This window comes from Rattus norvegicus, chromosome 16 (genome assembly GCF_036323735.1).
Source record: "Rattus norvegicus strain BN/NHsdMcwi chromosome 16, GRCr8, whole genome shotgun sequence".
Lineage (NCBI taxonomy): Eukaryota > Metazoa > Chordata > Mammalia > Rodentia > Muridae > Rattus > Rattus norvegicus.
In genome coordinates this window covers 82,819,013-82,841,998 of record NC_086034.1, presented here as the reverse complement: position 1 = coordinate 82,841,998, position 22,986 = coordinate 82,819,013, and the positions used below count along the sequence as shown (strand labels likewise).

At 51.0% G+C, this 22,986-nt stretch overlaps 1 protein-coding gene across 2 annotated transcripts; it reads left to right on the top strand.

Moving 5' to 3' along the window:
• Positions 1 to 4,027: 4,027 nt before the first annotated feature.
• On the top strand, positions 4,028 to 20,815 carry Grk1 (G protein-coupled receptor kinase 1). Of its 2 annotated transcripts, none has more exon segments than NM_031096.1 (7): positions 4,028 to 4,910; positions 6,807 to 6,934; positions 8,243 to 8,400; positions 9,012 to 9,095; positions 12,054 to 12,178; positions 13,291 to 13,492; positions 15,449 to 15,985. In NM_031096.1, coding segments are annotated over 7 exon segments (1,695 nt in total). In that variant the 5' UTR covers positions 4,028 to 4,211; the 3' UTR covers positions 15,748 to 15,985.
• Positions 20,816 to 22,986: the final 2,171 nt, after the last annotated feature.

The window sequence follows — 22,986 nt, the reverse complement described above, 5'->3', positions numbered from 1 at the left end:
TTATATTTTAAATTTATATTTTTATCATTTATTGGGGAAGGGGGTTACGCATGTACCGTGGCATGGATGTGGCAGTCAGTGGGCTCTCTCCTTCCACCACGTGGGTCCCAGGGCTCAGGCTCAGGCTCAGGCTGTCACGCTTGGCAGTAAGCACCCCTACTTACTGAGCCCTCTCACCAGCCCAAATTACTGTAAACTCTGCTTTTTTAGAAAATTTAAAAGACAATAAAACTTTAATACTTATTATTAATGTGAGTATATGAATTTGTGTTAATGGGGTGTGTGTGTGTGTGTGTGTGTGTGTGTGTGTGTGTGTGTGTGTGTACAGATTTATGGAGTTGAGTACCTCCTTCTACTTTTTTATTTCAACAAATGGTGCTGAAGCAGTTTGTCTTAGTCAGGCCTTCTATTCCTGCACAAACATCATGACCAAGAAGCAAGCTGGGAAGGAAAGGGTTTATTCAGCTTACACTTCCACACTGCTGTTCATCACCAAAGGAAGTCAGGACTGGAACTCAAGCAGGTCAGGAAGCAGGAGCTGATGCAGAGGCCATGGAGGGATGTTACTTACTGGCTTGCTTCCCCTGGCTTGCTCAGCTTGCTTTCTTATAGAACTCAGGACCACCAGCCCAGGGACAGCACCACCCACAATGGACTGGGTCCTCCCCCTTGATCACTAATTGAGAAAATGCCTTCCAGCTGGGTCTCATGGAGGCATTTGCTCAAGGGAGGAGGCTCCTTTCTCTGTGATCACTCCAGCTTGTGTCAAGTTGACACACAGAACCAGCCAGCGCACAGTTGGACCTTCATTTGAAAAGGTGCCTCAGCGAAGTCTCATACCCTTTCCAGAACAAGGTGGATCATGAGCCTGAGTGCTACAGTGGGAGTACAGCTTTTAGGGAAAGCCGTGGGAGGAAACACCAAGAAAGTAACCCACAACACAACATAACACAACACAACACAACAAAAAACCCCACCACCACCTCCAACAACAGCAACAAAAACTTCAGTCAGGGAAGTAGGTAAATATTTATTTATTTATTTTATGTATAAGTACACTATAGCTGTCTTCAGACACACCAGAAGAAGGTATCAGAGCTCATTACAGATGGTTGTGAGCCACCATGTGGTTGCTGGGATTTGAACTCAGGACCTCTGGAAGAGCAGTCAGTGCTCTTAACCGCTGAGCCATCTCTCCAGCCCCAGGGAAGTAGGTAAAAATGAAAAGACATGCTGTCATATAGAGAAGACATTTGAAAAGCACCATCTGACAAAGGGCCAGGCATGTGACCAACAGGTGAAGGATTCTTCAGGTTCAATAACGAAAACCAGGCAGTCACCCACTTACAATATGGTAGAAAGATACCAGATACCTCAACATGGAGGTGCTGCTGGCACGCTGGCCTATAGGAAAAGGCTCTGTGTGGTTCCCTCTTGGGGAAAGGAAATTAAAATCGTAAAGAACAAAGAATTTCATGTTCAGGAAAACTGATGGAACCAGAGATCACCGTGTTAAATGAAATAAGCAGAATCAGAAAGACAAGTGCCACCGGCTTTCTAACATATACAGAAAGTAGATAAAAAGTGGGGGTAAAAAACATTCCCAGGGGTGAGGAAGTAGAAGAGGGAACTCTGGGAGGAATCTGTAGGAAGAGGAGGGAGGCCAGAGAGTACTAGGGAGGAAATGTGCTCAGAGAACATTACACATGTATGAGAGTGTCACTGTGGAGTTCGTCGTCTTGTACAATTAATATGTGTTAATGAAAAACATGGCCAGGGCAGAACAGCCAAATGGGCTTCCGGCGCTCGCGAGGATGTGGGTGTCTGGTTCCAAGGGCTGCTGAGAATGGAGGACAAACTAGAAATCAGTGTGTCAGTTTCTTAGAGCAAACACAGAGCTGCCCGGAATCACATTCTTGGACATTTATCCTGGAGAAGTAGAAATTTACACACACACACACACACACAATTTAAACCTGGGTGACTGGTCATCAGCCTCAAGAAGGAAAGAACTGTGGGCACCTGCCTTCTCCGAGAATTCTCCGAGAGGCAAAAACTCTCCCAAAAGTAGTCCCCGAAAGAACCCATGCTCATAGAGTAGTACCCTTTCAGTGGTACAGTTCAACCACAGAGAGCAGGCCCAAGGGTCCCTGGCCACTGAGGGCGTGGGAAAGTCTTTGCCTACAGAGGGCAGCTTAAGGGTTCTGTGCCATGAGTCCACTGCTGAGAGGCAGTGCTGAAATTTGGGGAGCTATTACAGTTGAGGGATCCTTCTCCCTACTTTCCCCCCTTCCTTTCTCCTCCTCTGCCACCCCTACAACTGTATGCACTCAAGAGATTAACTTGAGCACACTCAGAGAGTACACCCTCCCCCATCTGAATAGTCTGGCCCGGGAACCAAACTCATCCTACTTTGGTGGCAAATTTTCCTTAGCCCCTTGCACAAGGGACTTCCTTGTATGAAGGCAGCCTGGAATTCTTCAGCCCTAACCCTCTCATGGTCCTGACTCACAGTTTCCATGTAAGTCACCTGGGAACCTGTCAGAGATGGAGGCCCGAGCTCCACCAGGCCCTCAGAGGCAGGTGGAATATGGATTTCAGTGCTCTGGTGGCTCTCCTGGCAAGGTACCCAATGGCAAAGAACCATGTCTCCTTTGGTCCTGATTGGTGTGAGAGTCGGCTCCAGTCTGTTCAAGGTCACCAGCTACTTAAGTGGCAGGGTTGGGACTAGCACAGGTCACCTGAGGAGAACGAGGTAGTGTTTACCTCAAATATTTACTCATCAATCTTCCTGTCACAAGCCCTTGCTAGGAGGTGGGCGTGTGGCAGGAGTGGAGGTTGTCATTCACCAGCAGGTTCTCTTTTTAATTCCTCAGTCACAACAGGAGACCCTGTCCCCACCTGAAGCACCCCCAGCCCTTCAGGGAAGGAGGTTGGGCTGAACACTCCTTTAACCTCCTGACTCAGGTTTTCCAGGTTTCCTTTTATTCTCAGCTGTCCCTTTCTCCTCCCTGTAAGCACTCGCTCCTGTGGCAGCTCCCCAGACTGTCAGGAGTACCTATAGATGTGACAGACATGGTCCCCAGGAGGTGGTGACATGCCTGTAGATTCTGACATTCCCAGGTGTGTCCTGGATGTGACCAGTGTCTATGCTGGGTTCCGAGTATGCCCCAGTGAGCCCCTGCTGTTCCAAGTTTGTCTCCAGTATTATGCCCCCAATCCCTGAATCCTAGATGCATTCTGGGCTCATGTCTCACGTGTCTTCTGGCCTGACAGGGGGCTGGACGTGACGGCATGCGGGTCTCCTGTTGGATCATCCATGCTTTCTAACTGCCTTTGGCGGTTCTGCAAGAAGGACACTTGTTTTCCCCAACAAGTGCCTGTGGTCTCACCTACAGGCAGGGAAACTGGGCACTGCAGGCTTCCCTCTGGATTCCTGTTATCTGGAGGTTTCTTGCATGCTACTTTCTTAAGGATAAAACTTAAACGGGGTGGGGGTGGAGGCTGGAGAGTTCGGCTCAGCGGTTAAGAGCACTGACTGCTCTTCCAGAGGTCCTGAGTTCAAATCCCAGCAACCACATGGTGGCTCACAACCATCTGTAATGGGATCCGATGCCCCCTTCTGATGTGTCTGAGGACAGTGACCGTGTACTCCTAGACAAAATAAATCTTAAAATAATAGTGTAGAAAACAACCCGGAGCCACATACAAATGGAGGTTTCTCCTGGGACTGACTGACTACCCTCTGCCTCAGACTCACGTCCCAGAAAGACACAGACAAGTCCTGTCCACCTGCCAAGGCCAGAGAAGGATAGAACTGTTCCCCACTGGCTTCCAGGAGCCTTCGGCATGCCCTTCCCTTGGGAACACGGAGGCAGCACCCAGGGGGAGTCAATTGAGCTGAACTCTAATCCGATTTGGAGCGGCTTAGGGGATTGTCTTTTTCTGGCACCTGCTGGTCACCCCTAAGGTGTCCTCAGTGACCCCAGCATTGGGATTTAGCTAGATACTTGTCAGCTCTGGTCTCCCTGGCCATTCGGTGGGATCCCAAGCACCCTGGCCACGGCCGTGTGCCTCCCTTTGTCCCACAAGGGCAGGAACAGGCCATAGGCCAAGGGCACCAGGTCAAGCCTGCTTTGGCTGCTGGTGCCTTGAGCTTGACTTCAGCTTATGGGTCTTAACACTTGAAGTGGACACAGGGCATCAGCAGGATGGATTTCGGGTCCTTGGAGACCGTGGTGGCCAACTCTGCCTTCATTGCGGCCCGAGGCAGCTTTGACGGAAGCAGCACCCCCTCTTCCCGAGACAAGAAGTATCTGGCCAAGCTCCGGTTGCCCCCACTGTCCAAGTGTGAGGGTCTCCGTGACAGCATCAGCCTAGAGTTTGACAACCTGTGCTCGGAGCAGCCCATTGGCAAGAGGCTCTTCCAGCAGTTCCTGAAGACAGACGAGAGGCATGTGCCGGCTCTGGAGCTCTGGAAGGACATCGAGGACTATGACACTGCCGATGACGACCTACGGCCACAGAAGGCTCAGGCCATCCTGGCTGAGTACCTGGACCCACAGGGCACACTCTTCTGCAACTTCCTGGACCAGGGCATGGTGGCAAGAGTGAAGGAAGGGCCAACTGGGAGCCAGGATGGGCTCTTCCAGCCTCTGCTGCAGGCCACACTGGAGCACTTGAGTCAGGGCCCCTTCCAGGAGTACCTGGGAAGCCTATATTTCCTGCGGTTTCTTCAGTGGAAGTGGTTGGAAGCCCAGCCCATAGGTGAAGACTGGTTCTTGGACTTCAGGGTCCTGGGGAAGGGGGGCTTTGGGGAAGTGTCCGCCTGCCAAATGAAGGCGACCGGCAAGATGTACGCTTGCAAGAAGCTGAACAAGAAGCGGCTGAAGAAGAGGAAGGGGTACCAGGTAGGGATCCCAGCGAGCAGTAGGATGCGCTTAGGCTAGAGGGCCGGTAGAATGTAGACCACCCGCCAAGACTCCTGTGGAGCTCTACTCGGGCCCTAGCTACTGTGCACGCTGCCTTTTGGACTCCCCTGGCTCAGCCAGCCAACGGCAGGATGGTAGTCCCTCTGTACCGCGCTCAGGAGCAGTTCAGAGGGGGAGCTGCAACAGAGCGTGTATCCGACTACCTAGAAACCTTTCTGTGTAGCTGCTGTTGTGACCATATGCAGGAGGGAGTGAGGCAGCCCTCTCTCGGCAGGTACTGCTCACAGATAGGCAGAACCCATCTGGGATGCTGTGGTGTGGGACCACTTTTCCCCGAACACAGGTTTCCAGGGGACAAGAATGAGTGGAGGACATGGGCAGGCAGCCATTTCCTCCTTGGTTGGCGTCAGTGTCTAGTTAAGGCAGGATCAGCAAAAGCAGCTTATTGTCCAGGGAGCACAGCCCTCTGCAGCCCTGCTGTACAGTACGGATAATGCTGTGGAACTCCTAGGAATGGACACATGGACATAGCTGTACGGGAGAGAGGGAAGCGGGGAGAGACTGGGAAGAGTAGAGGGAGGAAAAACTATGTTTAGGATATACATAGAATGCAAGGTGAAAAAAGGTCATGGTATGTGGAAGATGTAGTTCCTCTCTCTCTCTCTCTCTCTCTCTCTGTCTCTTTGTCTCTCTGTCTCTGTCTGTCTCTGTTTCTCTGTCTCTGTCTCTGTCTCTCTGTCTCCCTTCCTTCCTTCCTTCCTTCCTTCCTTCCTTCCTTCCTTCCTTCCTTCCTTCCTTCCTTCCTTCTTTTTTTGCCCCATTTTTAGAGACAGGATCTCTCTGTGTGGCCCTGGCTTTCCTCTAAGTCAGTCTATAGACCAGACTGGCCTCAAACTCATAGAGCTCCACCGGGCTCTGCCTCCCGAGGGCTAGGATTAATGGCCGTGCACCACCACTGCACAGCTGAAGGTGTGACTTCTGAAGGGCCTCGGCGATTGATTTCTGTCTCGAGTTTGAAACTATTCATAAATTGGAAAACGCTTTAACTGTTCCACTTTTATTTAAAGTATCTCAGTTAGGGGCTGGAGAGAGGGCTCAGCGGTTAAGAGCACTGACTGCTCTTCCAGAGGTCCTGAGTTCAATTCCCAGCAACCACATGGTGGCTCACAACCATCTGTAATGGGATCCGATGCCCTCTTCTGGTGTCTGAAGACAGCTACAGTGTACTCATATACATAAAATAAATAAATAAAAATAAAGTATCTCAATGGAAAGAGACACAACCTTATGCTTGTGTAGGACAGCACACACCTTTAGTCCCACCACTCATGAGGCAGAGGCAGTGGCTGGGCTTGTGTGAGTTCAGTAGCCCACACAGAGAGTTCCAGGACAGCCAGGGCTACATAGTGAGGCCATGTCTCAAAACGACAAACACACACATAACTGCAGCTTTCTGGAACTGCAATTCAAGTTCTGGGCCACCCTCCTGGAACATGCAACCCAGTACGACACTTCCAGACTTCATTGCCCGGGATCGGGGGTGGGGTGGGGGTGGTGTATGACCTGCGGCTCTTGCCTCTTCCACACTTTCTGATGTTTAGAATAAAGATAATAGAGCGGGTTCTCCTGGAAGATCGGGCCGCGTTGGGAGCTGGCTGGACGTAAGCGAGGACTGGACGGAGGGGCTCTGGTGGTGCAGGGGAGGGGAGAGGACAGGGCAGTGACAGAGATGTCCCAGTCAACGCCAAGGCTACATCCCTGAGTGACTGTTTGCCACATTTTCAGACTGATCGCAAGCCCGTCCTGCGCTGTGCCCAGCGTGCAGGCTGCGCTCCACAGTGCATTGCTGAGGACTAAAGATCATTCTGCTTCCAGGGCGCCATCGTTGAGAAGAGGATTCTAGCTAAAGTACACAGCAGGTTCATCGTGTCTCTGGCCTATGCATTCGAGACCAAGACCGACCTCTGTCTGGTGATGACCATCATGAATGGAGGTGACGTAAGGTAAAGGTGTCCAGACCTGGGACTACTTTCAACTAGGGTTCATGACTGGTGGGGCCTGTCATTCTTCACGCTCATGCGTCTCCATGATTGTCGGGGACAGCGACAGAGGGCATGTGGTGTTGCAGATAGCTGTGGTGGGGCCTGTGGGTTGAGAGGGCCAAGACATTAAAATGAACGATTCCATCCATGCCCAATCCTGTATGGCTCAAGAGCTGGACGTCTGGCTAGAGACCAGCTTGTCTATGGTAGGAGGGTGCCCACTCTGATGGTGCCTGGGCTAGCCAAACCTCGGGGTGCTCTGGGGTTGTTCCTGCATTCTTGGGGTTCTCAAGCTAACTTCGTTCTTTGGCTGGGGGACTTACCACTCTTTAGTTTCCTGTTCTGTCAAACAGAGACAACAGTGACCACATCAGTGTTAGAAGGATGAGGTGGTGAGACCCTGGGGTAGCGGGCACACAGGGTTAGCGCAGTGAGGTCCCTGGGTACCTAGTACATGAGGCTAACACAGTGAGCCCCTGGGGTGCCTTGGGAATGCAGGGTGCCACCAAAGGGAGCTGTACCCCCTGTGCAAACCCCCTGTGTCTCTTGGCTCATCTGCTTTTATTTATACCGCCACCCCAGCAAAGCCAATTGCCTTTTCTTCAGACAAGTAACACGAGGTCTAGACAATCCATCTTCGAGAAGGAGAAGAGGGCTGTAAGGAATGCTGGGGGATTCTTTTTAGCATTACACCCTCTGTCCACCCCCTCCCCTGGACCTTCTAAACCCCTGTTCTGCACATCTCTGCCAGAGCTTACCCTATTCACAGCTTCTAGCTATGGGCTTTGCTTCCTTGTAAAGTGTTGAGGTGGCAAGCATTCGGAAGAACACAGAAATGGACAGACTTCAAGGTCTTGTGGAAAGGGGCTGGGAAGGAAATGCTACTGTCAAATCCGCCCAGGGGTTCAAGGTCTGGTGGAGCAGACCACAGGTTTACTTAGAGATTCGGGGGTGGTTTATACTTTAAGAAACTGGGGATGAGCTCACTTCCCTTGGCCCTGTCTTGGCACTGCTCTGGAGTCGGGAGGAAGGAGGTGTCAGGCGACAAGCTTGTATGCCTTTCTAACCGTTGTCTCTCTAACAGCTATGCACCCATCTGAGGTGGCATCTGAGGCCTCTGGCTCTGGGCTTCTCCAGGGGAACATTGATGTCTGTTCCCAAGGTGGCCATGCTATGCTGACCCATGTGTGCCCTAAGATCCAGACTCTGTGTCTGCGTTTTACCGCCCTTCAGCCCATGTGAGTGCCTCCTGTGGTGTTCTGCCCCCAGGTACCACATCTACAATGTGGATGAGGAGAACCCCGGCTTTCCGGAGCCACGAGCCATCTACTACACAGCACAGATCATCAGTGGCCTGGAGCACCTGCATCAGAGACGCATTGTCTACCGTGACCTCAAGCCAGAGAACGTGCTGCTGGACAACGATGGTGAGCCCTGGGCGGGCACAGGCCAGGCAGCTTAGGGGAGCCCCTGGGGTGGGTGCAGGCCAGGCAGCTTAGGGGAGCCCCTGGGGTGGGCGCAGGCCACGGCAGCTTTGGGGGAGCCCTTGGGATAGGTGCAGGCCAGGCAGCTTTCGGGGAGCTCCTGGGGATGGATATAGGCCACGGCAGCTTTGGGGGAGCCCCTGGGGTGGGCGCAGGCCACAGCAGCTTTGGGAGCCCCTGGGGTGGGTGCAGGCCACAGCAACTTTGGGAGCCCAAGGCATGGTTTCTTCAGCCTCTTTTAAAGTCATTGAAGGGCCTAGCAGTGTTAGAGCATAAAGGACAGTGGTGTAAGCTATGGAGAGTGTGTAAATGCATATAGGTGTGTGTGCATGTATGTATGTGTGTGACAGGTGTAAGGCATATGTGGTATGCCCATTACACGTATGATATATCTTGGTGGGGAATGGATATGTGTGTGCGGAGTGTGGTGTGTGTGCACAGAGAACATGCATAGTGTGTTTTGCTGCTGTGCAGGGAATACTGCTGAGCCGCGGGCTCGCCTGGTACCTCTGTTCTGTGGATTCCGTGTGACCTCAGCTTGTCTCAACTTTTAGGCAACATCCGAATTTCTGACCTTGGACTGGCCGTGGAGTTGAAGGAAGGGCAGAATAAGACCAAGGGCTATGCAGGGACCCCAGGTAAGATCTGAGCATTGGGGGGTGGTGGTGGTGGAAAGGCTTGGTATCCAAGAAGAGGCCTTGGCTTGTCCTTTCTCTCAGAGCTTGGGGCAGCAGGAGCCCCAAGACCTAAGTGGTGACCGAGTGGGGGTAGTGGAGCACGGCTCCTTATCCTCTAGAGCAAACAGTGGCAATCAGGTTCTGCTCAGCAGCTCAAGAACTGTTTGCTCCCTTCAAGGACAGCCCCTCCCCTGCCTTAACAGTCTCACTAGCTTGTCAGAGCTGCCTCCTTGGTACCTCGATGGGCAGAGGGAGCCCAGGACTTGCACACTAAGTGGCTTCTTGGGCATTGGCAGAATGAGTTTGCCTGGGATATCTCATGGAAGAGCTGGACTCAAGGACTTACTGTGTAGGTCACAGCTCAACCAGCTCTCGCTAGGCTTCAGTACAACTCTGGTAGGCATCCGCCAACATGCAGGCTATGCACATGTGTATCCTTCTGTGGGCAAGCATACCTGTGTACACACATTTCTACATATGTGCTTGCTCTCATGTGGTGTACACAGTTGTATGTTTGTACATGTATGTAGGTGCACAGCTCCCTCTGTGTGAAACATGCATATGTGTATATGAACGTATGCATGTATGCATGTACCCATGACTGTCTCTGTGTGCATACATGCAAGTACATGTGTGCATCTTTACACACCTCTCTGTGCATGCACATGTCAACATGCACATCTGTATGTGTGATATTTCATACATGTAGATATATATGTTTACTCATGTGAATGTGTATGCACCTCTATGAGTATTCTCAGTACATGTGCACACATGGGCATGCATCTCTCTGTGTACACCACTCTTGCACATACATGAGTGACTGTAGATGTATCTGTGTCTAAGTGCACACACATGCAGCCATGTGTATCCTTCTGCCTTCATCCTCCTCAGAGGAAGGGGGAGAGGCAGCACAGGTAGAGGAAAGAAGAATCTTGAGTCAGCTGGAGCAGGTGCACGGCCCATGCTTAGTGGCTCTGTGACCTTAGATGGTGTGCTTAATCCGTCAGAGTCTTTGGTTTTAACGCTTACCACATGGGCATCTGAGGCTGTTACGTGACCGCTACATACTTGGACTTGCATGCTGTAGATACTTGCATTTAAGTCCCCCCTTTATCCATATTCTGGATTGTCCTGCATTCAGGCTGACCGCTGACAGGACTTCTTAGGTATTTACCTTATTCCCCAGCTGTCTGGCCTCATACCAAGCATAAGTTGGGATGTAAATAGAGTGGGATGTAGACAGGCCCCTGCTTTGTGTTACAGAGTCACCAGGTCCCTGTGCCTTAGGTGGGTAGAGAGACAAGAACTTTCCCCTCCATTCTGGAATAGGACACATCCATGCTTACCCTCAGGAGGCCTGGTGCTTGTCCAGCCGTGGTAGCTGGTGGGTGCTGAGGGCTCTGAGCAGGCGCAGGGTGAAGGAGATCTGAGAAAAGGATTCTGGAATCAGCTTGGCCTGAAGCCATCGCACAACTTTGTGAAGACATGGTTGTGCATTCTTTCAAGAGCTAGCTCAAACGTCATTTGGATCTCCTCAGTTTGCTCCAAGTTCCGGGATCTGCTGGAGCAAGATTTGAAGAACTTACTTCAAGACTAGAATTGGTCCCACTCTGGACTGCTGGCCCAGGTGGCCAGGAGAGGGTGCCATTGCCCGCCCAATCTTTACCTTACAGCGCTTACTGAGATTCAATGGCAACTCTACCCACCTTGTGAATCCTCTGCCTGGGATGGCAGTATAGGGTCTGGAGATGCTGAGTTAGGGTGCAGACTAGAAGCTGGTGTTCCAGGAGCCAATGAACACTGTTCTAGACAGATCCTCCCTCCCCCCCACTCAGTCCACAACCGTTGGCCATGCATGGGGGATGTTCTTCCTCTGGGTATAGGAAGAAGCAGAAATACACTCACTCCTTCATCCAGCTACTCACAGGTGCTGTCTCTGCAGCAAAAACAGGAAGGCAAAGGGCGGCATGACCAGAGTGTGGCACTACGGTCGGGAGAGGTGTCACTGGGTGAACACTGGTGCTGTCTTGGAGTGGAGAAGTGGCATGTGTGGCTCCAGAAAGGGATACTCAACAATTCACCTTCCAGAAGGGCTAATCACCTAGGAGCCCAGGAGCAATTCCGTAGCCTGTTACATGGGGCCGAGAAAGCAACGGGATGGGCGGGAGGAGATGGTTTATACACTATGTTGCAGATACTGGGCATGAATTAATAAATATGGTGGGGTTGAGGTTTTCATGCAAATGGCCAAGTTGTAAGCAGACAGACAGGAGGATCAGTGAGCCTACGCTCCTGGAGAAGGCCACACAGTGGCTGTGCTATTGGGTGCTATTCCGGGAGTGCATGTGGGAGGGGGTTCAGCTGTAGTTTCACTGTAGGTAACAAAGGGAGCTTCAAGGAGCAAAGTGACTGAGGACAACATAGGACTGTGGCCCCCTCACTCGTGTTCCTCAGGCTTTGGCCATGGCGTCTGGGTTACTGGACTCACTCTGGATCACGGGACACAGATCTCACTCTTGTATCCTTGTAGGAGGAGAGTGAGAAAGACCCAGCAGCATCTGTTGTGTTTCTCTACCCCATGAGTCACATGCAGCGCACTGTCCCTGAGTCTGAGCCGAGGCTTCACATCCCGCAGGAGTGAGATTCCTGACCTGGCAATCCTGCCCCTAGGAGTCTTTGGCTATGTTGGGAGACATGTGGGCAACCAGTGGGTAGTGGCCGGGGACATTATGCTCAATGTCCCTCAAAGACAACAAAGAGGTTTCTGGTCTCAAAAAATCACTGGTGGTGAGACGATCCCCCCTCCACTGGGAGACAGGGTATCTATCACCAGGCTTCTGTCTGTGATTACTGGGGAGGCGCCATGCTACGGGAAAGCAGGATTATCAATGAACCTACATACATTCGTGGCGGCAGGTTTCATGGCCCCCGAGCTCCTGCGAGGCGAAGAGTACGACTTCTCTGTGGACTACTTTGCCCTGGGGGTCACATTGTACGAGATGATCGCAGCCAGAGGACCCTTCCGAGCCCGAGGAGAGAAGGTAGGTGCCGCCTGACAGGAACCCCGAGAGGGTCCACTCTGGGGCAGGCATGGATAGGTGGGTTGTGCCAAGGACTATATAAGGGGCTCAGGCTCTGGGGTCCTGCTCCTGTGTGATATTCTGTCCCGAGCTTACCTGTTCTTGAGACCCGAAAGTGGAGCTGCTCAGAGATTCTAACCTGTCCTTTCACACCACAGCCAGCAGGTGGCAGAGCAATCACGCACTAGCCGAGACCCAGCGTCTCTCCCTGGTAGGCTCAGTAGGATCTTTTGGGAGCAGAATTGACAAGGAGGTCATTGGCGGGTCCTTAGCAAGTGTGGGCCACCAGGACACTGCTCTTGGGGCTTTGGATAACCACCCCATATTCCTCCTCTGATCCTCATTTTTCTTTACGTACAGAGGTTGGGCTGGGCCGGAAGCCAGGTGCTGTTGCCTAGGTCGCAGTAGGGACCATGTCCACCTACTTGTTGCTACCTTGTCCTCGCCTGAGCTCACAGCTCTGTGCTGTCATGTGACCCTGGCTGAACGTGGAGAAGTGTCTGAGTCTCACAGGCCTCCACAGTGACAGGCATCAGGACAAGTGGTTTGTGCTAACATTCGATCAAGTTCCACACGCTGCGTTTGTTCTGGCCGTGCCTGCCAGAGAGATGATGGTGGACTGGCTCTACAATGGGGGTTGTCTGGGGAGTAAGCCACACTGTCTTCATCATACATGTTGGGTGTGGGGAGCTTTGTTTGGGAGACTCCAACAAGGCTGACCAGAAGTAAGGCAAGCTTATTTCTTAAGTTTCTCTCAGTTTAGTAACGCCATGCCCAGCCAAGCTCTCCAGCAGCAACTCTCGCTTCTGGTCGTTTTCTGTGCAGTGGTGAACTAGCTGCGTAGACTCGTGTCTAAGTCAACCAGCACCACCCTTCAAAACAGCCTTGGTGGCTGGGGGGCTTTACTTTTCAACTTTTTGTCCCGAGATCATAGCCTTTGAATGCCAGGCTACCTGGGAGGGGGCCACCGAATGCCATCAGCCACCCCCAGCCCAGCAAGGGTCAGCACCAAGCCCCAAGGCTCGAGGCTTGGCCAAGGCTCACGTGAAGTGGTACGTTTGCCATCCATGCAGGTGGAGAACAAGGAGCTTAAACAGCGCATCATCTCAGAGCCCGTGAAGTACCCAGAGAAGTTCAGCCAGGCCAGCAAGGACTTCTGTGAGCAGCTGTTAGAGAAGGACCCGGAGAAGCGCCTGGGTTTCCGGGATGGAACCTGTGACGCCCTAAGGGCGAATGTCCTCTTCAAAGATATCAGCTGGAGACAGCTCGAAGCCGGTATGGTATCATAAGCCCAAGAGGGCACAGGGACGGGGGGAGGGGGGTTGGGTTCGGTCCCCAGCTCCGAAAAAAAGAACCAAAAAAAAAAAAAAAAAAAAAAAAAAAACAGGGACAGGGACAGGATAGGGACAGGACAGAGACCCCTGATGGCGTCTGGTATCCATGGGGTCAGGCAGGCTGAAGTCAGGTGGGAAACTCGGGTAACAAGCCAGTGTGGAAGCTCTGAGCCTGGTATTTGCCTTATATTCATCCTCGAAAGCACACATGTATAGACAGATACACAGACACACAGACATTCACACACCACACCACATCACACACAGCGCACATGTACATACACAGATACACAGACACACAGACACACTGACACACAGACATACACACACCACACCACATCACACACAGCACACATGTACATACACAGACACACTGACACACAGACACACAGATATTAACACAGCACACCACATCACACACAGCACACATGTACATACACAGATACACAGGCACACCGACACACAGACACACAGACATGCACACACCACACCACATCACACACAGGCCTTAGATGGACATACAGGCACACACAGGTATGTGCACATGCACAGGAGCATGTGTACATGCATGGGCTCACACACATGTATGCACACATGAAGACACACGCATACATGTGTCACACACACTGTGACTGCAGTGTCATGACAAACGCCATGGGGTGAATGAACTTCTCACAGGTAGATGAACTCTGCCTGCCTTGAATCCTTGGATCTCTGGAAAGTAGGGTGTGGAACACGGGATGAGTCAGGAGCCATAGGGAGGGGAGAAGATTCTCCCAAGAGAATCGGTGGAAGAGCTAAGCACCTCATCTGGAGATGGGCTATCCTTGGCATTGCTGTTATGAGGCCCTGAGGCTAGGAAGGATCCTGGCTCAGGAGGTCTAAGGACCTCTTCTGAGGGAGTAGTGGAGCACAGGAGACTGGAATCAGGCATGTTGGAGAAAGTCGGGAGGTCAACGCTTCGGTGAGAGCAGCCAGCCCATACCAACACAGGCCTGTTGCGAAGCTGGAATTAGTGGCTCATGTACAGCAGCATTGCAAGGTAGGGTCAAAACGCCCCACAGAAGCCAGGGCAGGAGGTTAGGTGACTTGAGTCGACATCTGTGCTCTACGAGACCAGCAACACCCTGCATCTTGCAGCTTCTGTTAAGAAGTGAAGCTGACTGGGGAGGGAGGATGCGAAGCACAGTTGGGGCCAGGCAAGAGCACTGAGTCTGGGGCTGCAGAGAAGGTGTGGTGGCCATGGGAGGGACTGAGGGTCCTCAAGTAAGAGATTTCAAGATGAGACTTTAGGATGGGTCTCAGGAAGTTGTCGGACACAAGGGCTGAGATTCCTTCCTTCCTTCCTTCCTTCCTTCCTTCCTTCCTTCCTTTAAGATTTATTTATTATTTAAGTACACTGTAGCTATCTTCAGACACACCAGAAGAAGGCATCAGATCTTATTACAGATGGTTATGAGACACCATGTGGTTGCTGGGATTTGAACTCAGGACCCCTGGAAGAGCAGGCAGTGCTCCCAACCACTGAGCCATCTCTCCATCCCGAGATTTCTTTTTAAAAAGGCTTCCTAGCTGGCATAGTGAGTCAGAGAGTCGTAACACCAGCATTGGGTAGCCGAGGCAGGAGGATTGTGATTTCAGGCCAGTCTGGGAAACGCCCACCTATCCATACCCACCCAGCCATCCACACACCTTTTTAACCAGATCTGGGCATCTTTCACACTGTCCATCATCTAGTCTGTGAGTGCTGGGCACACAGTTTGGGGCTGCTTCAGGATGCTGACTTTTCCTGTCAGCATCAGGAAGAGTAGAAGCCTTCTGTGTGTCTGTGGGGACCCCTCGGCTCTGCAGCTTCCTCACCACGGGTCTCTCTGGTCTGCTTCCCATCTCTTCACAGGAATGCTCATCCCTCCGTTCATCCCAGACTCTAGGACTGTCTATGCCAAGAACATTCAGGATGTGGGTGCCTTTTCCACAGTCAAGGGTGTGGTTTTTGACAAAGCAGACACAGAATTCTTCCAAGAATTCGCCTCCGGCAACTGCTCCATTCCCTGGCAGGAGGAGATGATTGAGACTGGGGTCTTCGGGGACCTCAACGTGTGGCGCCCAGACGGTCAAATGCCCGATGACATGAAGGGAATCACCGTGGAGGAGGCAGCCCCTACAGCCAAATCAGGGATGTGTCTCATCTCCTAGCCTAGTGTCTGGGGGAAGCCTGGGGCTGGCTGTATAGAGAGAGGGAAGGATACAGAGCTCAGGGGAGGAGAGTGACCCTGGTGTCAGCCTGTGCCCACTCCATCCAGGTCACCATGCAACTGTGTCTTCACAAGGAGCCAGCAAGACTCCCGGTCTAGACCCTAGAGGCATGGCAGTCCATTTCTTTTGTCCTGATTCATTCAAAAAAGACAAAAAAAGGCCACAGATTGAACAATAAGGTGTCTATGCTCAAAGAACCTTTGTGTACAGATGTGTGGCCAGGCCAGGAGCTTGATGACCAGAGACTCACATCCAGCATGGATCTCCTGGTACTTGGAAGTTAGTATTCCAGGGCAGACCTGTTTGCTCTGGTCAGATCAGGGTTGCAGGTACTTGTACACCCCAAAGAGGGCTGTACTCAGGGTACCCACCCAGACCCCTCCTTGCCTGATTCCTGCCTCCTAAGCTGCCTTTACTGGTCACCGCCTGTTCCCGTGGACCCCAACTTGGGGATATTGAGTCTTCAGGGAGTAGAAAGGACGGAAGGGCCTGGTCTTAGCTGAGAGTCACTGCCTCCTATTAAGAAGCGGAGACAGCTACCTCAGGCGGCTGTGGTCTCTGTCATCAGTCGACACTACATGGGGTGTATATTACAGTCACATCACATGTGATGGGGGCCTAGGTCCTTACAAGCTAATGCCACGTGTGGTGGATACCTAAGCAAAGACACGCCATGTGTGGTTATTGCCCGAGTCCTTACACAGCCATCACACTGTAATGGGTGTCTGTGTTCGTAGGCCATCGTTGTAGCCCCAGTCTCCCCCTTTTGGGAAGGCAGGTGACCTACACATACCCAAAATTGGGAAAGATTGCTGGATGATGTCAACACCGGAACACAACACTGGCCCAGTGTCCCCAAATTGTATTGGGTACGAGCACTGTCATCAATGAAGCCCAGGCCAGCTGTGTTGTGGAAGACTCCAGATGTCGTTATAGAGGTGCCTTTGGGACGCTCTGGAAGGGCCGTGGGGCCGTGACCACACCTCCTGGACCATGGTCTGGGATTCACTGGGACCCAGGAGTCCTGTGACTGATTAGTGCTCAGTGCTGTAGATAAGACAATCCTCCACCATCCCTTTCACTCCATGTTCTGGTCTGGGGCATCACACACGTTTCAAATACTTGGGCGTATATTTCATTTCCCTGTGTCCTGGAGCTCAATTTAATGTGCTCTGGGTTGAAGACCCTAGCAGATTAGCAATTTCATCCTGGGCTTCCCTCGGGCAGAGGAGTATGTAAAGGTGAATTTCAGCAGCCACGGCCGGTTTCAGAGAGGCCTGGTCCTGTTACACACTAGCCACTGTCCTCGTTTGGCTGGCCTAGAGCTCCCGGAGTTGACAGTGGAGCCCGTGTGGCCACCTAGGCTTGGAGTCAGGACCCCTCACCCTGCACTGTAGATAAAAGAGCAAGTCGGTCTCACTTCAGACAAATAGTGAATACTTTGCCAGTGTAATGTCTCAGTAGTATTTGGGGCAGACTTAATACTAAAACTATGCATTGTTTGTTGGAAATTCAGATTTTGCCAGATGATCTGTAGGTCTTTTTAAAATATAAACCTAGCTGGCCCATTGCAGACTCACCAGCAAGCAGGGATGGAATTGTTGAGAGCAATGTTGCTTTGCTTTGGTGTTTCTTAGGATCTAATCAGGAGAGGTCTTCTCTTGCTCTGGCCCACTCACGGACATAAGCTCAAGTGTCACTCAGACAAACTCACTGTGGGACCTGCAGCTGCCCTGCATGGTTGTATGTGCAGGACGTTGCTAGCTTCATTGGAGGATGCTGAGTGGTGAAGGGTGAGTGGCTTTCTCTGTGTTCTCTGGAGCACAGGTTAGCCAACTCCTCATCCTAGAGATTTCTTGGACTGTTTTTGGGTTTCCGCTGTAGGTGTTCTCTCAGGGACAGTAGACCTTTGGCCTGAAGAGATGTCCCCATCTCCACTGTCCCTCCTCACGTCTAGAGCTCATAGACTCCTAGGTCCTAGAGCTCGAGTCTTGCCTGGACACCAAACCCATGGAGCTTCAACTTACACACTTCGATTCTGGCAGTTGTTGGCCACCTTGGTTATAATCTCCCAGGAAGGCAGATAGCAGAGGACCATCACCAGTTACAGGGTCCATGGATGCTGCAATACCGGTCTATGCTAGGACCTCTTCATCAAAGAACCTCCTGAACACAAGGAGCCATCTGTACAACTGGAAGCCATCTTGGAAGCCCTGGGAGATGTAGGTTGTTTTGTACCCTTGTCACCAGCATGCTGTAAGTGGCTTCACTTGTGATCAGAGGCACACGACTATGGTGAGCTTTATTTCTGCAATGACTCTAGTATTTCTTCAACCCCCAGGAGGGATTCAACAGAGAAGGCAACTCAGACTAGAAAACAATGGCTCTGGAAGTTGAAGGTTATCTTATGAAAGTCAGGAAAGTGCTATGAACAGTAGGGCGTATCAGCTTCCGCAACATATTGGTCAAACTGGATTTGGACTTTGTTCCTACAATCAAGGGTGATGAAATTCTCCAGCAGGCCCTGAAGCTCTTCCCAAATCCAAAGCTATGTCACAAGTGGTCTGGGAGACTGAGCACCCAAGTCCTTGGCTATGGTGTGAGGAAGGTTCAGTGCATGCCTGTAAGTTGTACTTCCAGTGAGGTTGTATGGGTAGTGGTGGGACCTTCAAGAGGCAGAGCCCAGGGGCAGAGCCTTGGTCTTTGGGGAAGTGCTTTGGAAAGGCTTAGCTATTTCTGTGGGGCTGTGTCTGACCTCCAAGCCCCTTGCCTTCCTGTCTGTCCACCTTCTCTTGCACAGCTGTGTGAGCTTTCAGCTGAGTCTGTGATGCTGGGGCTCCCATCAGAGGCTGGACAAATGGGGCCTCTCATGTTAGCTACCCAGCCTCCAAACTGTGGGGTAGATAAGCCTCTTCACAAATTACCCTGCTGTGGTATTTGTTATAGCAATGAAAAGTGACCGTCAGCTTTAGAATTTTAAACCGATTCCAAGCAGACTTCTGTTTCCAGACAAGATGGCATATCCACACATTGTGGTAGTCGAATAGGAATGACCCCCACAGACTCCTACATTTGAATGGCCTTTAGGGAGTGGAGTCACTTGATGAGGATTAGGAGGTGTGGTCTCATTGGAGGAGGTGTGGCCTTGTTGAAGGAGGTATATTTCTGGGGGTGGGCTTTGGGGGTTTCAAATACTCAAGACAGACCCAATAGCTCTCTTTCTCTCTCTTCTGCCTGTGGATCCATCTATAGAACTCTGAACTCCTTCTCCAGATCCATGTCTGCCTGCATGCTGTCATGCTCCCTGCCATGATGATAATGGACCAGATCTCTGAGACTACAAGCAAGCGCCAAGGAAATGTTTTCTTTTATAAGAGTTGTCATGGCCCTGTCTCCTCATAGCAATAGAACACTCACTAAGACAGAAAGAAGTTGGAGCCAGGGAGCAGGGTATTGCTGTGATAGGCTTGACTGTGCTGCTTGTTGGCAGAATGTGAAGTTGAATGCTTTTGGGGTTTAATGGGCCATACTAGCAGAAACGTGGAAGGCAGTCATGCTGAGGGCAACATAGATGATGATGGCTCAGGTCAAGAGCTTTCTTGACCAAGAGACTGTTCTTGGGATATTTTGGCAAAGAATGTGTCTGAAAAGTCTGCCCAAGGCTAACTGTAAGAGTTTTGGATTAATGGCATTGGCAGAGGAGAGTTCAAGACAGCCTAATATTGACCGTGTTGACAATCAGATCTATAATGAAGAGGGGCAAGCTGAGCAAGGAAAAATGAAAAAAAAATGTAATGTTTGAGGAGAAAAGGGGCACCAGAAAGTGTAATGGTGCTAAGTGGAATAAAGGGAGTGGTGACCTCAGGGCAAAACCCCACCCAGCTCAGCTCCCAACTTGTAAAAAGGAATTAAAGAAAATCTTAGTCAGCAAAAGAAATGGTGAACAGAAATCTGGTGCAAGTGTAATAGCACGAGGGGTCATGTTCCAGCCCCAGCAAGCCGTCAGCTTCTGCCACATGGTTTGGCTTTAGAGTCAAGGATACAAGAAAGGAGTTATGAAATCCTCCTCCAAGATTAAGGAAAGCCTCTGAGGCATGTGTCAAGGGTGTCCCTGCACAGAGACCCAGAGAGTCCATTGCTTGAAGCTGTGAAGGTGAAGCCTGGATTGCCTTGAAGTCCCCAAGAGCTTGGGGATGCCAGAGCCCCGGGATACCTGCCAAGAACAGCTGCTCACATGCAGTAGAGCCAGCCCAAGAGGGAGAAGTGTGCTACAGTCAAAGCTGAAAGGAGTTGGAGATCTGAAGAGTACTTTGACATCAGACACGGAGATGCAGAGTTCAGAGTTTGTTTGGCTGGTTTTCTGTCTTGCTTTGGTCCAGTATTTCCTTACCATGCTCCCTTTCCTCCCTTTTGGAATGGTAATGTATATTTTGTGCCATTGTATGTTGTGAGTATGTGATCTGCTTTTTGGTTTTGATTTTACAGGGGAGTTACTGTTAAGAGATTGCCATGAGTCTCAGGAGAGACTTTGAACTTCGGACTTTTAAACAGTGTTGAAACTGTGGTAGACTGTAGGGACTTTGGAAGTTGGACTGAATGCATTTTTGCACTATATCTATAGACCTATGGGGGTCATGGAGTAGAATGTGGTGGTTTGAATAGGAATGGCCCCCATAGGCCCAAATATTTGAATGTTTGGTCATTAGGGAGTAGCTACTTGAGAGAGATTAGGAGGTATGGCTTTGGAGTGGGTGTGGCCTTGTTGGAGTGGGCGTGACCTTGTTGGAGGAAGTGTGTCATTGGGGGTGGGCTTTGGGTGTTTCAAATGCTCAAGCCAGGCCCTCCGTGTCTCTCTCTTCCTGCTGCCTGTGTATCTGGGTGTAGAGCTCTCAGCTACCTCTCCAGCACCATGTCTACCTGCATGCCGCCATGCTTCCTGCCATGACAATAATGGACTGAAGCTCTGAAACTGTAAGCCAGCCCCTAATAAAAGCTTTCCTTTTTAAAAGTTGCTGTGGTCATGGTGCCTCTTTACAGCAAAAGAACACTGGCTAAAAATACATATTTTTCACGTTTCCTCATGTAGGTACAGCTCACCCCCTGAGTAGTGTGAATGGGGATAGTTGGCAGGACTATGGAGATGGGAAGAGGTGCTAGTACTGCTTCCCATTCCTCAGCCCTGGTGCGGCCTCTGGAGCCCTCAGGTGAGCATCAGGCTGTGGAGCCACAGACGTCAGGTACACGCACATGCATATCTTTCCTTCAGCTCCCAAAGCATGGAGATACTTTACAAAGGAGACTAGAGCGGAACATTCTGCTAACCCAAGACAGGCGGCATGTGAGGAAGGGTGGAGGCATCCTCCGGAGTCTAGGAAGGGGACTCTCAGGGTGGGGTGTTCATACAGGCAAGAGACAGAAGCAAGAAAGAATTGCTGAGCTCACTGCTGGAGTAGTCATCCCCTGGTAATCACTACTCCCCACCAGCAGTTCCTACCAAATGTGTCACAAAGTAGCGTCTAACCTGGGCCCTGGCCTAGAGTGAATTTAGACAAAATCCGGCTCATGAGGCTGATTCTATGGGATAGGAAAAACATCAATGTAACTCGTAAATCCTCTAGAGTGTCAGGCAGTGGGTGATGAGTGCTGTGGAGAAAAGACAGTAAGGTTTGTAATGAGGGCAGAGAAATCTACTAGGTTGTCTTGATAGAAAGCCCACTTCTCAGGAAAGATCTGAGGGACTTGTCAGGAGGTCTCTCATAGGTGGTACAAGGAAGTCATGGTCATGTTCTAGAAACATCCATGCTTTTGTACAATGACTTGGATGGTCCCCACACATGGAGTTTTAAAAGCCCCACTGTGGTGCTTTGAATGAGAATGGCCCCCATAGATTCATAGATCTGAACACTTGGGTTCCAGTTGGTGGAACTGTTTGAGAAGGATCAGGAGGTGTGGCCTTGATGTAGGGGGGTGTGTCACTGGGGATAGACTTCGAGATTTCAAAGACCCACACTCTGCCCTGTCAGCTCTCTCTCCCCCCTTCTCGTGCTTGTGGGAGTAGCACTTAGCGACTTCTTCAGTACCATGTCTGCCTGTGACGACATTCTCTGCTCTGTGATGATCATAGACCCTAATTCTCTGCAACCGTGAGACCCAAATCAAATGTTTTCTTTTATAATTTGCCTTGGTCATAGCATTTTTTTTTCATGGCAATAGAAGAGTCACCAAAACACCCATGAAGTGAGTCTAAGGTAGATTGTGGTTTGAAAGGGGCCAGAACAGAGCTGGGTGTCATGCAAGCTGATGGGACACCCATCCTTCAGGGAGTACAAGTGAGCCCAGATCTCTAAAGCCTCCAGGGGACGTTTCTCCATCTGCTTCCATTCACTGGAAGTCATCCAGAGAAGAAGGCTGGCAGCATGACCCACAGGAAGCTGGACGGTGAGGGATACCTGGTATTTTAATGGTTTTCAGTTATTTCTTAGCTGTGGCCCTGAAGCCACCCGCTTGTCACAATCCGCATTTGGCCCAGATCAAATCCCCAAAGTGCAAAAGCAAAACCATCAGCGGTCCCTCCTCTGTGCTACCTTTTCCAATCATCTCATCCGCCCATGATACACTGACATATGTGTCCCATCTATGTGCACACATGTAAGGCCAACTCCACAGTGCAGGTTTTGGTTAACACAAGCTCCTGTCTCATAAATAGAAGTGAGGGCTGCTGTTTACCCTCATTAAACATCTGCCAAGTTCTTTATTTCCTTCTTCGAGTTCTAAATGAGATCTGGGGGGAAGGGCAGGAGGGCAGGCAGGGTGCTATGTGGTGCCAGGCGCCTCTGCTCTAGGGCTTTGATCACATGACCCTTCAGCATTTCTAGTAAGGCACTTTGGCTGGAGACCATCCTTTCTAACATCATCTTTGGAACTACTGTATGTTTCCATTTAGGCGGAACGGCTTGGCCAGAGTCGTGGCTATTTGATTGACAGCACTGAAAACGTTCAGCACTCTGGACAGTTCACATTTCTGGCACCGTCTGGGAGGTCAGACATTTCCAGTTGTTCCAAAACTAAGAAGCCATGACTGCAGGTGGTGGGGCTTGATTGGAGGATCGGTGGCTGAACATGGCCTTGGGAACACGAGGACTCACCTTCTTGCCCATCCCTTCACCTTGAAGCAGCCAC